Raw genomic sequence first — 15,641 nt, forward strand, 5'->3', positions numbered from 1 at the left:
ACAACCACCAAAGACTGTTTTTATAAGTTACAAGTCTTAAAAAAATTGAAGCCTCTTCTTTATTTCAACGATTTTCGGATGGTCCTACAAGCCATTATTCTATCAAAAGTCGACTATTGCAATTCGCATCTCTTTGGCCTTCCATATTCATCCATCAAACCCCTCCAAATGCTACAGAACTCTGCAGCCAGAATCCTTACCAATACGAATAAAAGAGATCACATCACCCCCATTCTCAAGCTCCTCCACTGGCCGCCTATAAAGCAAAGGATCCTATATAAAGTACTCACCGTAATTCATAAATCCATTCACAATATCTCTCCTCTTCAATTATGTAACCAACTACGCCCTCACTCCTCCTCTAGACCCATCAGAGGAGCATATAAAGGCACACTCTATGTACCTTCAACAAAATCCTCGCATCATAAACGTGCCATATCTACAGCAGGCCCCATTCAATGGAATGCGCTCCCACCAGACATTCGGCTTGAGTTCTGCCACTCTTCATTCAAAAAAAAACTTAAAACCTGGCTCTTTAGCCAAGCTTTCCAGGACCATGATCATCATTTTTCCCCTCCAACCAGCAAGAACATATCTTCTTCACAAACCCCCATTTTCCATACCACTACCTACTTCGGTATCTAATCTCTTGCTGCAGGACACTTGAGACGTTCTCACTTATACGTTATAATTTTTATGCTCAATAAGACCTGTCAACTTAATTGTTTGTCTTTTTATTTTTTTTTTTTTTTTCTCCTTTATCTTTTGGTCATCAATGTTACAACGTTATCATTAAATTTTGAACTTATGTACACTGTTCCAAGTTTCATAACCTTGTTCTATGTAATGCCTTTTGGCAATTTTCATGTTCTGTTTCAATGTAAACCGATGTGATCTTTATTTCATATAGGAACACCGGTATATAAAAATCTAAAAATAAATAAATAAATAAAAAGGATATAGCTGCACTGGAGAAAGTGCAGAGAAGGGTGACCAAAATGATAAAGGGCATGGAATGGCTGGCCTATGAGGAAAGGCTAAAGAAGTTATGACTGTTCAGTTTGAAGAAGAGACGACTAAGGAGGGATATTATAGAGGTCTACAAAATCATGAAAGGACTTGAACTAGTTAATGTAAATCAGTAACTTACTCTCTCAGATAATAGAAGGACCAGGGGGCACTCCATGAAGTTAGCAAGTAGCTCATTTATAACAAATCAAAGAAAATTATTTTTCACTCAGCACATAGTTAAGCTCTGGAATTCATTGCCAGAGGAGGTGGATACAGCAGTTAGTGTAACTGGATTAAAAAAAGGTTTAGATAAATTCCTAAATGATAATCCATAAACTGCTATTGCGGTAATTAATAAACAATAGTAGCTTGTGAGCTACCTAATGTTTGGGTACTTGCCAGGTACTTGTGACTTGGATTGGCCACTGTTGGAAACAGGATCCTGGGCTTGATGGACCCTTGGTCTGACCCAGTATGGCATTTCTTATGTTCTTATGTCTATAAAGGTCTGTCACACACTGACCTTAGTGGAAACTGCATTGTATGTGCACGCAACATTAGCAGGCCTCTACAGCATGGAGAGATAAGCCTGGGCCCTGGCACTTTGGATTGTTGACCTAAATGTGCAAGCCACTTTTCATTTAACTGATGCAGTCACATTTCTGACAACCCCCATGTCACTGCCGTTTCCTGTAAACACATCGCTGGAGAGGGATGATAGAGAGAAGTACTGCTTTTACCTATTAGGCAACCATCACCATAGAGTCTGTCTTCAAAGTATTCAAACTGTCCAGACTGCATAAGTATAAAGGAATTGTATGCTTTTCCTGGGTACCTGGTGACCACATCAAAGATATGCAGTTGAGCATCACAAACCACTTGCACATTGATGGAGTGGAAATGTTGTCTGTTGCAGTACATCTCTTTCTTGCAATGGGACAGGATTATGCCTATGTGAGTGCAATCAATAGCCCCCCAGAACATTTGGAAAGTTTGCAGTGGCATAAAAATCTCTCTTCAGGTCCAGCAAGTGCTACCTTTTATGAGGGAATCTTATGTAATAATGAATGAAGGAGTTAATAAACATGTGGATAAAGGTGAACCGGTAGATGTAGTATACTTGGATTTTCAGAAGACGTTTGACAAAGTTCCTCATGAGAGGCTTCTAGGAAAAGTAAAAGTCATGGGATAGGTGGCGATGTCCTTTCGTGGATTGCAAACTGGCTAAAAGACAGGAAACAGAGAGTAGGATTAAATGGACAATTTTCTCAGTGGAAGGGAGTGGACAGTGGAGTGCTTCAGGGATCTGTATTGAGACCCTTACTTTTCAATAAATTTATAAATGATCTGGAAAGAAATACGACGAGTGAGATAATCAAATTTGCAGATGACACAAAATTGTTCAGAGTAGTTAAATCACAAGCAGATTGTGATAAATTGCAGGAAGACCTAGTGAGACTGGAAAATTGGGCATCCAAATGGCAGATGAAATTTAATGTGGATAAGTGCAAGGTGATGCATATAGGGAAAAAATAACCCATGCTATAATTACACAATGTTGGGTTCCATATTAGATGCTACAACCCAAGAAAGAGATCTAGGCATCATAGTAGATAACACATTGAAATCGTCGGTTCAGTGTGCTGCAGCAGTCAAAAAAGCAAACAGAATGTTGGGAATTATTAGAAAGGGAATGGTGAATAAAACTGAAAATGTCATAATGCCTCTGTATTGCTCCATGGTGAGACCGCACCTTGAATACTGTGTACAATTCTGGTCGCCGCATCTCAAAAAAGATATAATTGCGATGGAGAAGGTACAGAGAAGGGCTACCAAAATGATAAGGGGAATGGAACAGCTCCCCTATGAGGAAAGACTAAAGAGGTTAGGAGTTTTCAGCTTGGAGAAGAGACAGCTGAGGGGGGATATGATAGAGATATTTAAAATTATGAGAGGTCTAGAATGGGTAGATGTGAATCGGTTATTTACTCTTTCGGATAGTAGAAAGACTAGGGGACACTCCATGAAGTTAGCATGGGGCACATTTAAAACTAATCGGAGAAAGTTCTTTTTTACTCAACGTACAATTAAACTCTGGAATTTGTTGCCAGAGGATGTGGTTAGTGCAGTTAGTATAGCTGTGTTTAAAAAAGGATTGGATAAGTTCTTGGAGGAGAAGTCCATTACCTGCTATTAAGTTCACTTAGAGAATAGCCACTGCCATTAGCAATGGTAGCATGGAATAGACTTGGTTTTTGGGTACTTGCCAGGTTCTTGTGGCCTGGATTGGCCACTGTTGGAAACAGGATGCTGGGCTTGATGGACCCTTGGTCTGACCCAGTATGGCATGTTCTTATGTTCTTAATGCTGCTACATACAGCTCTTAGGATCTGGACCAGACAGCGGGATGTTTGAGACATTCCCCTGATGACCCCAGCTGTTGTTTGGAATAAGCCAGATACCATAAAATGCAGGGCACATAATAGTTTAGTAAGGCCTGGTATAACATGAGACTTTTCTGTGACTAGGTCCAGCTCCCCTCTGAGTTTTTGATATAATTCCATGATTGCCTGAGAGCTCAGGTGATGCCTCTTAACCATGTGCTACTCCGGCATCCCCATCAGTGTGGTGTGGGGAAGAAAAATGCACTTCCTGTACTACCTGCCTGCCCTCCTGCATGGCAAGCCCTAATGTGGGCCATTGTGCTCCACTGGCAGGTTTTGCAGCTCTGACTTCAGTGCAGGGACTTCCCTAGGAGGCGTTTGAACCTCCTTTCCCTATTGTTCTTGTAGTTCTTGTGTCCCACTCCTAGTACACTTCCGCATAACATTCTGGCTTTAGGAAGATGGGGCAGGAAAGAAAAGGTGTTTTTATTGGAACACCAGGGCTATATAGGTGTGTCAAAGAGAAGTCTTCATTTTATTGCATGCGATAATTGCCGCTATTCCATGATAACGGTGCTATGGCGTGATAAAAACCTTTTTGCCACCCTACTGCAAATAAGAGGTGTTATTTCCCTCATTAAATCCGGCATTAGTATGCAATATTATGGCACAAAATGTGGTAGGAACTCATTTGTATAATTTTCTGAATTTAGCATACTCATATTTAAATACTAACACTATATTGTCATAAGCATTGCACTTTAGTATTGCTTTATCACGCAATAGACACAGTTTTGCGCAGAATGATGCCCTAATGCAACTCGATGAATGATTTGGTAAGTTAGACCTGCTCAATAGCAAATTTAAAGTTAGCTGAATAGAACTTATTTGGATATATCAGCAGCATGGTCATATCACTGAATATCTTTTCTAAGTTAGCCAGATAAGTTATATCTGGATAACTTAGCCAATTATCTTTGAATATTGGGCCTATAATTTTTTTCAGCATTACTTTGTACTGTTTTTGTATACTTCGGGCCGATACAGTAAAAATCGCGGGAGAGTGGGCGAGCGCCCAGGACACTCTCCTGTGCGTGCGATACAGTAAATTAATTTATTGAAATTAGGGTCCGCGTCAAAAAGAGGCACTAGGGACACTAGCGCGTCCCTAGTGCCTCTTTTTGGACAGGAGAGGCTGTCAGCGGGTTTGACAGCCGACGCTCAATTTTGCCGGTGTCAGTTCTCGAGCCCACTGACAGCCACGGGTTTGGAAACCGGACGCCGGCAAAATGGAGCGTCCGGTTTTCAACCCGCGAACCGCGGGCCCATTTTAAATTTTTATTTTTTACTTTTTTTTAACTTTTGGGGCCTCCAACTTAATATCGCCATGATATTAAGTCGGAGGGTGCACACAAAAGCAGTTTTTACTGCTTTTCTGTGCACTTCCCTGGCGCCGGCAGAATTTAACGCCTACCTTTGGGTAGGCGCTAATTTCTTAAAGTAAAATGTGCGGCTTGGCCGCACATTTTACTCACTGTATCGCGTGGGAATACCTAATAGGGCCATCAACATGCATTTGCATGTTGCGGGCGCTATTAGGTTCGGGGGGTTGGACGCGCGTTTTCCAATCGCTGGTTAACGGTGCGCTCCGCCGGAGCTCACTGTACTGTATCAGCCTGTGTGTTAGTACTTATATTTTATGCATAAATATGTTGGTGCATTAATGAACAAATATAATGAATGCGCACATAAGACATACTGAATTTTGCAGGTTTATTGTCATTTTTTTAAATGAGGATTTGAGTGAAAAATGTGTTCTCTCTTTCTTAGAATGTCAGCTAATGAAAACAGAACGACCAAAGCCAAACACATTTATTATCCGATGTCTCCAATGGACCACTGTCATAGAGAGGACTTTTCATGTAGATACGCCTGAGGAACGGTGAGGAATAAGTTATTTTTCTGTGTATAACTTTCACCATATGTAACTAATTTCAATAACCAAGTATTTCAGTCTGTCTTTGTAATGCATCTCTATGCTGCTGCAGTACATTTTGTAGAAAATGAAATACATATCTTCTATTTGAATGTTTTCTTCATGACTTTTATTTTTGTATTATGGTTGTTCCATTTCCTTTGTTTATGGACTTGCTTCATGACTTCCAGGTTATATTCCCTTTGAGATCCATAATTAGCCGCTGAGCGGCTCAGCTAGTTAACCGGATAAACCTATCTTGTTAACTTAACCTGCAGGGCTAGTGCAGGAATATTTGGTGACCCAGGCAAACCTTTGATCATCTACACCCATCCCCAACTTACATATTGACAGCAGCTGCAGCACAATGTTCCCTTCTTTAGCAGTATTGGCCTCATGTTGGTGGGATTTTGCTGTTCCCACATTTTCTTATCTAGTTTTCCTAATGAAAGCACTGGCCCTGTTAGCCTGTATATTTAGCGGTGCGGGCATACCGCTAAATATACCCAGCTGTCCTAAAGTTATTTGGATAGGACAGGTCTATATATTAAACAAATTTAACGGGATAACTTATCCGGATAACTCAGCTCCTCCCAGTTTGAAAGGCCAACCAGACCTCAGTGTCCGGTCGGCCGGGGGGTAATGTGGGCCCAGGCCACGAGGGAGGCAGGCCCTGGCCGTGGCGTGGTGCCAGAGGGCACCGCGAGGAGAGGGTCGGCGCGGGGGGGGGGGGGGGGGGGAGGTCGGCGGGGGGCCGCGAGTTGGCGCCGGCGACGGGGAGGGATGACCACGCGCTTCTGGGAGTGCACGTGTGCGCTCGTGCTGGGAGCAGGTCAGAGCCTGATTGGCTAGGGGGCGGAGCAGGGGAGACGCGGGGGGGTGGTTGAGCTCTGGGAGCCTGCCTGCTCAGTCTCTCTCGGATTGTTGTTTATGGGGTTTGCTGGGGTGTATGTTGTCGCAGCTGGGGTGGGAGTTGTGGCGGATGGCCCGAGCCGCTACAGGTCGCTATTGTTATGGAAGGTTGGTTGCCTGATAAGGAGGAGACAACTGGGGGCTGTTGTCAGGGGGGGAGGCCCCTTGCTAGGAGGAGGCAGGGGCCTCGTTGGCCTGACTCCTTGCTTGCCAGCGGCGGGAGTCCACCGTGTTGGCCTCTTGCTAGAAGGTGGTGGGGGTCTGAACACGTTGTAGGGCAGGTGGGTCGAGCCGGATGGCTGGTCCTGGCTGCCTTGCTGGTGAGGCGGCGGGCGGTCGGGGGTGGGGGTCGACCAGTTAATGTTTGGAATGTTAATGTTGTAAGGCTCGGGTCTCCCTGGTTAATAAAGCTGCGGCCCTGTTTAACCCAAACTCTTGTTGTTGGTGTTGTTTTGTAAAAGAGGGCGGATGCGAGTGAGTGAGGTCCTGGATGCCCATATTGATGCCTTTGTTCCACTCATCACTTAGCTAGCTAACTGTTTAGCTAGATAAGTAGTTATCCAGCTAAGTGGTGGCTGCTGATCCCATGCACATATTCAGCCATCGCTGCTTAGCCAGATAAGTCAAAACTTATCCGGTTAAGTGGCGCTGAATATAGACCTCCCTGTTTCTTAGAATCGCTACTTAGTTTCTCTTTTAGAGGGTAATTTTCAAAGTCATTTCAATGGGTAAACTAGTGCTTTTTTAAAATTGCCCTCCCTGTGTATGGGTAAACTTACACATGTAGTCCCTCTACATGTGAAACTTTATCTGAACTGAGAAGAAGTGTTCTTTGGTGGCGGGGTTAGAGAGAGGTTTGCACTTACATGGATACTTTAGACTTTTCAAAAGTATACCCATATTTTTGTTTTAAAACTATTTGCACAAATTAGCATGTAGTTTTCCTGAGATAATTTTCAAAGTGAAAGTGTGTGCATTCTTTGACCTTGAAAAATGGGACAAAGGCTGCGGGTAAAAGTACCCATAAACTTTTCACCAATGTGGGAAATTAAAAAATAACGCCTTTTATGTTCACTGAAAGTGGATTCTTCAGTGTAGGCATTATTCTCCCTACTGAGGACATCAGACTGTTACCAGTCTCTTGAATTAAGTAAAAGCAGGAACACCAATGCTTCTGGGTAAGAATCCTCTTTCACCGAACAGTTGCATTCTTGGTGAAAAATAACAACAATTGGAAAACTTGAAGTTATGCCAAAGAAGCCAAATATCTTAGAGCCAGTTGCATTACACATTTTTCATGGCACAAAAGAAGAAAAACCCTTCAGTACATTTGGCTTATTTTAGAAATGTAGACATCAAATATATATTGTTTTTGATGCTTACTAAATCAGACAACAGATCTTTGTTGTACTTCTGAAATGACATTTTATGATATTCTAGTATTTTTATGTTCAAACTTGTTTATTGGTAAATCAGTATAATATATCAGACATAGCACAGTAACATTTTCAGTGTACATCACAAAAGAATAAGTTATCAAACAGATATTTTCCCCTTTTTCTCCATTCACAAATAGTTAAACATTTAGTTAGGGTTTGTTAACACTCAGTAGCTCGGTGCACATTTGTTTCTTATGTACACCCAGCCTCAATTATTCAGACAATGTTCTGGAATTAGTCCAGCATGCACAACTCTTAACTACTCTCACAAACATAGACTATCCTACCTAACCTCTCTTTCTCCCCTACTATGATTTTCCCTACTTTCACTCTTCTCCCACCCTGCCACCCCCACAGCAATCTTGATGTATATAAATTTGTATATAAAATCCAAACCAAGATCCTCCAACAACTTTATGGATTGTAGTTGAACAGGCTTCTATCAACTTTACTCCTTTTCAATCCTCATTTTCTTAGCGTCTGCTTGGATGAATCCAGGACCAGTGGGTTATGCACCTCTAGATGAAGATGGAGCAAACTGACGTCACAGTATATATATACCCCTGCGGTGACATCAGCCTGTCGGTATTCTCCATCTCCAGCAGATGGTGGACATGCATCTCCCTACTGGGGATTTCTTTACTTTGAAAAAGAGAAATAAAAGGAAAATTAATTTGCCCTGCTCTTCTGTGGTGATACCAAATGGTCCCTCCCCCAGTTGAGAATTCCTAAGGTGGTTTCTGTGGTCCCTGAGTGCCTTGGTCTGGTAGCTGGTTGTTCAGCTGGCGTGGACTTAGCCGTTAAACAGCTGAAAGGCAGTGGGTGCAGGAAGCCGAGCGAGGCAGTGAAGGTATATGCCCATTCCCACCACAGCCAGAGACCGTCTCTGTATTCAGCCAGCTAGGGCTGAGTTCATCTAAGTTAAAAAAAAAAATAAAAAATACTGAGACAGGCTTCCTCCTTCCTCCAGTCTCCATGCCTGGTGAGCAGTTGCGACATTCATCGTGCTCCGTGGGAGGTTAAGGGATGTGGGCAGCCTGGCAGGTTGAGCAGCCTTCTTATGCTAGGCCTCTATGTGAGGCTTTTTCACTGCATGCCGTGTGATAGGGCTGAATGCTGTTTTGTGCGGTTTTGTTAGGCTGCCCTCTTCAGGATTGTCAGTTCGGCTAGTGCATTTACCTGCACGACTAGGTTGTGCATCCAGTTTTTGGATGTTTAGTTTAAAGTTAAACGGTGCCTTAGTGGCTGCATGCTTATCTGTGCGCATAAATTGGGCTTTTGTTGTGCGCTTAAAGTTGGGGCGCCTAGCATTACGGCACCTATCCGTGGGGATGCTTAGATTTTAGGACGCCTAAGTTGTGGATTCCTAAGTTGGATGTATAAACTTTCTCACAGGACAAGCAGGATGGTAGTCCTCACATATGGGTGACATCATCAGGATGGAGCCCAATCACGGAAAACTTCTGTCAAAGTTTCCAGAACTTTGACTGGCCCCTACTGGGCATGCCCAGCATGCACTAACCCTGCAGCCAGCAGGGGTCCCTCGTCAGTCTTCTTTTTTCCGCACAGCAGTAGCCTCGCGGTTTAGGAGCTCTGAAGAGATTCCTGACAGGAATTTTCCTCACTGAGTTAATTAAACTTAAATTGCCCCACAGGGGTCCCTCCTCTAACTTTTCTCAGGCCGCAGTACTCCGGTAAGTTTTTCACCGTTTTTCGTTGATTATTGTCGAGTTTGGCCCTCGCGGCCTACTGGCCGTCGACCGTACCTCGGCTCGATTTTTCTATGGCCATAGCATCGGGGTTTCGTCAGTGCCCGGACTGTACTCGCACCATGTCTATCACAGATCCTCATAGAGTCTGTATAATGTTTTTAGGCCGTGAGCATGATGTCCTGACTTGTACCAAATGTGCCCTCATGACACCAAAAGGTCGCAAAGCCAGAATGGAGAAGATGGGACTCCTTTTCCGTGCTCACACCCCGACACCGTCCATCACATCGACATCATCGGAACCGGCACCGTCGAAGTCGCACCAGCATCGACAACTGTCCGTGACCGCCCGCCATCGACGTCATCACGGCCATCGACTCCCGTTTCTCCCCCTCAAGATCGAGGGGATCGTAAGGAGAAACATTGCCACCGGCATCGTAAGTCTCGGACCGTCGAGGGAGCAAAATCATCGACCTTGTCACCATCTGAGCCACCATCGAAGAAGCCCCGACCAGGAACAGCACCGACCACTCCTGCGACCGGGACATCGAGGCAACCCTCACCCGATTGGGGTTTGGGAGTCGCGATTCCGCCTATAAAGGTGGTCCCTCCGACTGTGCCTCAGCCTCCCTCTTCCGTCATGGAGCCGGGGCTGATTGCCCCAGGTCTCCGGGAAGAACTGGACCGGCTGGTCCAGGAGGCCATCGACAAGGCGATGCAACGACTCCAGGTTCCTCCGGCATCGACACCGGCACCGAGAGTGGAACCGGTCACCGACCCGATTCCAGCAGCGCTGGCACCGCTGCTATCCCGGATGGAAGCGCTCATGACTGCCCTTCCACCGGTGATTCCCGGGTCTCCAATGGCTCCGGTGCGCTCCCCGATGACAGCTTCATCGGGAGGAGAAACACCGTTCCGCATTCCTCCTTCGGGGGTATTGCCTCAGCCATCGGTGCCATGTCGTCCCTCGCCACCGATTCATTCATCGGGGGCGATACGCACATCGGCGCCATCGATGCCTTCGATGCCGGCACTGATACCCCCCAGGGTGTCCACGGTGCCCCCGGTGATTCCTTCGATTTTCTCGGAGCCTCAGCCGGGCCCTTCGGGTATCCAACCCCCTTCTCGTCCTACAGATCAGCCTGCTGAATCCTTATGACACCTGGGGTGATGATACTTCCACAGACACCGATGACTTACCTTCACCTCCCTCTCCTACTGAAAGTAGAAAGCGTTCTCCTCCAGAGGACCTTTCTTTCATTAATTTTGTGAAGGAAATGTCGGAATTGTTCCCTTTTCAGCTTCAGACGGAGCAAGATGATAGGCACCAGATGATGGAGCTTCTCCAGTTCCTGGATGCCCCTAAAGTAATCACTTCTATTCCCATTCATCAAGTTCTTCTTGACCTCCTAAAAAAGAACTGGGAAAACCCTGGATCCATTGCCCCAGTACACAGAAAGGCTGACACTACCTATCTAGTACAGTCAGCCCCTGGCTTTCAAAAATCTCAGATTGACAACCACTCAGTTGTGGTAGAATCAGCTCAGAAGAAAGCAAAAAGGACGAAGCCTCACTCCTCTACCCCTCCTGTCAAGGAACACAAGTTCCTAGACAATATTTGTCAACGAGTGTTCCAAGGGGCCATGCTCATCTCCAGAATTGCTTCTTACCAGCTGTACATGACCCAATACAACAGGGTCATTTTCAAACAAATACAGGACTTCTCTGAAACCCTGCCTGACCAATTCCAAGAACATCTTCAAATCCTTATCAACAAGGGGTTTGAGGCAGGAAAGCATGAGATAAGAACAGCTTACAATATCTTCGACACCTCCACTAGAGTGTCTGCAACTGCCATTTCGGCAAGACGCTGGGCCTGATTCAAGTCTTCTGACCTTCACCCAGAAGGACAAGACAGGCTGTCTGACCTGCCCTGTATAGGAGATAATCTGTTCGGTGAACAGATTCAGCAAATAGTGGCTAATTAAAGGACCATCATGAGACCCTCAAACAGCTCTCATCGATACGTTCTGACTTCTCTTCTAGACAGCCCTTAAAGAAGGACTCTAAGAAATCATTCTTCCGCCCAAGGAAGTACTATCCTTCACCAACAAGGTCCCGAGTTACGAGGCCTTATCAAAAATCTCAGCCTCGCCAGCCCCGGAAGCAAAAGCCACAAGCAGCTCCCCAGCCGGGGCCTGCTTCAGGTTTTTGACTTTCCCTTGGAGAGCAGCAGCCTGATTCCTCTGCCAAGCATACCAGTGGGAGGTCAATTGTGCCACTTTCACGGCATGTGGCAAACAATCACAACCGACCAATGGGTGCTAGCAATCATTGCTCAGGGTTACCACCTGAACTTTCTCGCTCTTCCACCGGAATCACCACCTCTACAAGTGTGGAGAGTAACCGACCACTCTGTCCTTCTGGAGCAGGAGGTTTCCCTTCTTCTCCAGTTAAGGGCAATAGAACCCATTCCTCTTTCACAAAAAGGCCTAGAGTTCTATACTTTTTGATCCCCAAAAAATCCGGGGGCTTCGTCCAATTCTGGACCTACGTGCCCTCAACAAATACCTCCAGCGGGAAAAGTTCAAGATGGTAACTTTGGGCTCGCTTCTACCTCTTCTACAAAGAGGAGACTGGCTCTGCTCTCTGGACCTCCAGGACGCATACACCCACATTGCGATAGCTCCAGCTCATCGTAAGTACCTCAGGTTTTTAGTAGGCCCAAGGCACTATCAATACTGGGTGCTTCCATTCGGCCTAGCATCGGCACCACGAGTCTTTACCAAATGTCTCATAGTTGTCGCAGCCTTTCTCAGAAAAGGTGTTCACGTCTACCCCTATCTGGACGACTGGTTAATCAGGGCCCCAACCCAGCAAGCCGCTCGATTGTCCCTGGATTTGACCCTACACACTCTAATTTCTCTAGGATTTCTCCTCAATTACGAGAAATCCTATTTAGTCCCATCTCAAACCTTGTCATTCATTGAGACAGACTTGGACACCTTACAGGCAAAGCCTTTCTCCCTCAACAATGAGTGCAAACGCTCGTGTCCCTCGCTCACCAGTTGCAGTCTCAGTATACAGCAACAGCGCGGCAATTCCTAGTCCTTCTTGGACTCATGGCGTCCTCAGTCCATCTCACACCAATGGCCCGCCTGGCCATGAGAGTTATGCATTGGACTCTGAGGTCAAAATGGATTCAAGCGACTCAGCCTCTGTCAACCATTGTCCACATCACCGACGCACTCCGTCTGTCTCTCGCCTGGTGGAAAGATCAGAAGAATCTCCTCCAGGGACTGCCTTTTCACCTACCAGATCCTCAACTCATTCTCACCACCGACGCTTCCAACCTTGGGTGGGGAGCTCATGTGAACGATCTACAGTCACAAGGATTTTGGTCTCCAGAGGAAGCCAAACACCAGATAAATTTCCTGGAGCTTTGAGCAATGTGATACGCTCTCAGAGCTTTTCAGGATTGCCTATCAAATCACGTCATCCTGATTCAGACGGTCAACCAGGTGGCCATGTAGTACATCAACAAGCAGGGAGGCACAGGCTCCTTCCTTCTGTGTCAGGAAGCTTTGCAGATTTGGGCGGAAGTGCTCTCCCACTCGATGTACCTCAGGGCCATCTATTTGCCGGGAGTGCACAATGTCTTGGCAGACAAACTGAGTCGTGTCTTCCAGCCACATGAGTGGTCTCTCAATCCCTCGGTAGCGACCTCTCTCTTCCAGCAATGGGGTCATCCCCAAATAGACCTCTTTGCATCCCCTCAGAACCACAAAGTGGACAATTACTGCTCCCTCATTCGGAGCGAGCGCTCTCAGCCCAGAGATGCATTCTCCCTCTCATGGGCAGCCGGTCTGCTTTATGCATTCCCTCCACTTCCTCTTCTCTCGAAGACTCTCGTGAAGCTCCGTCAGGACAAGGGAACCATGATCCTGATAGCACCTCACTGGCCATGCCAAGTGTGGTTTCCCATACTCCAGGATCCCTCCATCCGCAGGCACATTCCCTTGGGAACGCACCCGCTTCTGCTCACTCAGAACGATGGATGTCTACGCCATCCCAAACTTCAGGCCTTGTCCCTGACGGCATGGATGTTGAAAGGTTAATCCTTCAACTACTTAACCTTTCAGATTCGGTTTCTCGTGACCTGATTGCTTCACGGAAGCCTTCCACAAGAAAGTCTTATTCCTATAAATGGAAAAGGTATACATCATGGTGTACTTCGCAATCCCTTGATCCTTTTTCCTGTCCAATCCCAAGATTTTTGGACTATCTCTGGCATCTGTCAGGTCTAAAGACCTCTTCCATCAGAATGCATGTCAGTGCGGTAGCCGTCTTCCATAAAGGTGTCGGGGATGTCCGTATATCGGTACAACCCCTCGTAACACGTTTTCTTAAAGGCTTGCTCCATATCAAGCCACCTTTACGTCCTCCGGCCCCTTCTTGGGAACTTAATCTGGTTCTCGGGCGGCTCATGAAACCACCATTCGAACCTCTTCACTCCTGTGACCTAAAACATCTCACATGGAAAGTGAGTTTCCTTTTGGCTATCACTTCAGCTCGCAGGGTTAGTGAGTTACAGGCCCTAGTTACCTATGCGCCTTACACTAAACTCCTGCAGGACCGGGCGGTACTCCGCACTCACCCTAAGTTTTTGCCTAAGGTAGTTTCGGAGTTTCACATTAATCAATCCATCATACTACCTATCTTCTTTCCCAGGCCCCACTCCAACCCAGGGGAACAGGCGCTGCATACCCTTGTCTGTAAACGGGCTCTAGCGTTCTACCTAGACCGTACAGTTGCCCACAGGAAGAGCACTCGGTTATTTGTCTCTTTCCATCCTAACAAATTAGGGCAACCTGTGGGTAAGCAGACACTCTCCTCCTGGTTGGCAGACTACATATCCTTTTGCTATCACCAAGCAGGCATTCTTTTCCAAGACCGTGTTAAAGCACACTCTGTAAGGGCCATGGCGACTTCAGTAGCACACCTACAATTGGTGCCGCTTCCTGACATTTGCAGGGCTGCCACCTGGAATTCTCTCCACACTTTCGCAGCCCACTATTGCTTGGACAAAGCCGGAAGACAGGATTCCATCTTCGGCCAATCTGTCCTGCGTAACCTATTTCCAACATGACATACCAACACCCTTCCGTCTGCCCGGTGGGGTTCAGGATGCCCTCTACCAAATTCCACCCCAGTTGTTGTGCATGTTGCACGCCGTTGGGTATCTTTGGTGCATTTTCGGACATCCTTAGCTCGGTACTCACCCATATGTGAGGACTACCATCCTGCTTGTCCTGTGAGAAAGCAAATGCTGCTTTCCTGTAACAGGTGTTCTCACAGGACAACAGGATGTTAGTCCTCACGAAACCCGCCCGCTGCCCCGCGGTGTTGGGTTCGTAACGTTTTGTTTTATTTTTTCAACACTGCCTGTAGCTATCAAATAAGACTGAAGGGGGACCCCTGCTGGCTGCAGGGTTAGTGCCTGGGTATGCCCAGTAGGGGCCAGTCAAAGTTCTGGAAACTTTGACAGAAGTTTTCCGTGATTGGGCTCCATCCTGATGATGTCACCCATATGTGAGGACTAACATCCTGCTGTCCTGTGAGAACACCTGTTACAGGTAAGCAACACTTGCTTTTTTGGACGTATAAAAAAAAATAGCGGGACGCATGCCTTCAGTTGCCTGTTAAGCATACTTACGGCCTAATGGCGCCTATAGCTAAGAAACCTAAGCGCTTTTCCCCTCTGTGCTGCCTGTGATATTCGAGCATCTCAGTCTGGCGTGCCCTCAGACTTGTGCCAGTGCTGTTTGGAGGCTCAGGGAGAATTATCTTCTTCTGATTTTACTAAGCCTGGTTCTTCCCAGCGAAATGAAGGTCTGAGTAAAGACGTGTCAGGAGGGGCGCCTGATCTTGAAACCCTCCTAACTGGTTCATCAGGGAGAAGGTTAGCTCAGTGAGTACGCCGCAGGTGTCTTCTGATTTTTGGCATGGATCCTATTTCCTTTTCATGGGTCAAATTTTTCCAGGGATTGAAATCCTTTCTTCAGGCACAGTCCTCAGCCCTGTCCAATGCTGCCAGGGCAGAGTCACAAGTGGCGGATCTCTCTTTCACCCAGTTCTACTGTTCTGCACTGGAGTACACCTAGATCAGCAACAAGTCAGCCCGATAAGGATCCAAATGGCACAGATGATG

General features: G+C 46.3%; 1 protein-coding gene across 4 annotated transcripts in view; it reads left to right on the top strand.

Annotated features, from left to right (window-relative positions):
- AKT3 (AKT serine/threonine kinase 3) overlaps window positions 1–15,641 on the top strand; it is a 1,010,799-nt gene that overhangs the window by 458,222 nt on the left and 536,936 nt on the right. For all 4 annotated transcript variants that reach the window (XM_029593967.1, XM_029593963.1, XM_029593964.1 and 1 more), the window contains one exon: window positions 5,226–5,337. In XM_029593967.1, the coding sequence (XP_029449827.1) occupies window positions 5,226–5,337 (112 nt within the window). The remainder of the gene's footprint in view (window positions 1–5,225; window positions 5,338–15,641) is intronic.

Source organism: Rhinatrema bivittatum, chromosome 3, assembly GCF_901001135.1.
Source record: "Rhinatrema bivittatum chromosome 3, aRhiBiv1.1, whole genome shotgun sequence".
NCBI classification, from domain to species: Eukaryota; Metazoa; Chordata; class Amphibia; order Gymnophiona; family Rhinatrematidae; genus Rhinatrema; species Rhinatrema bivittatum.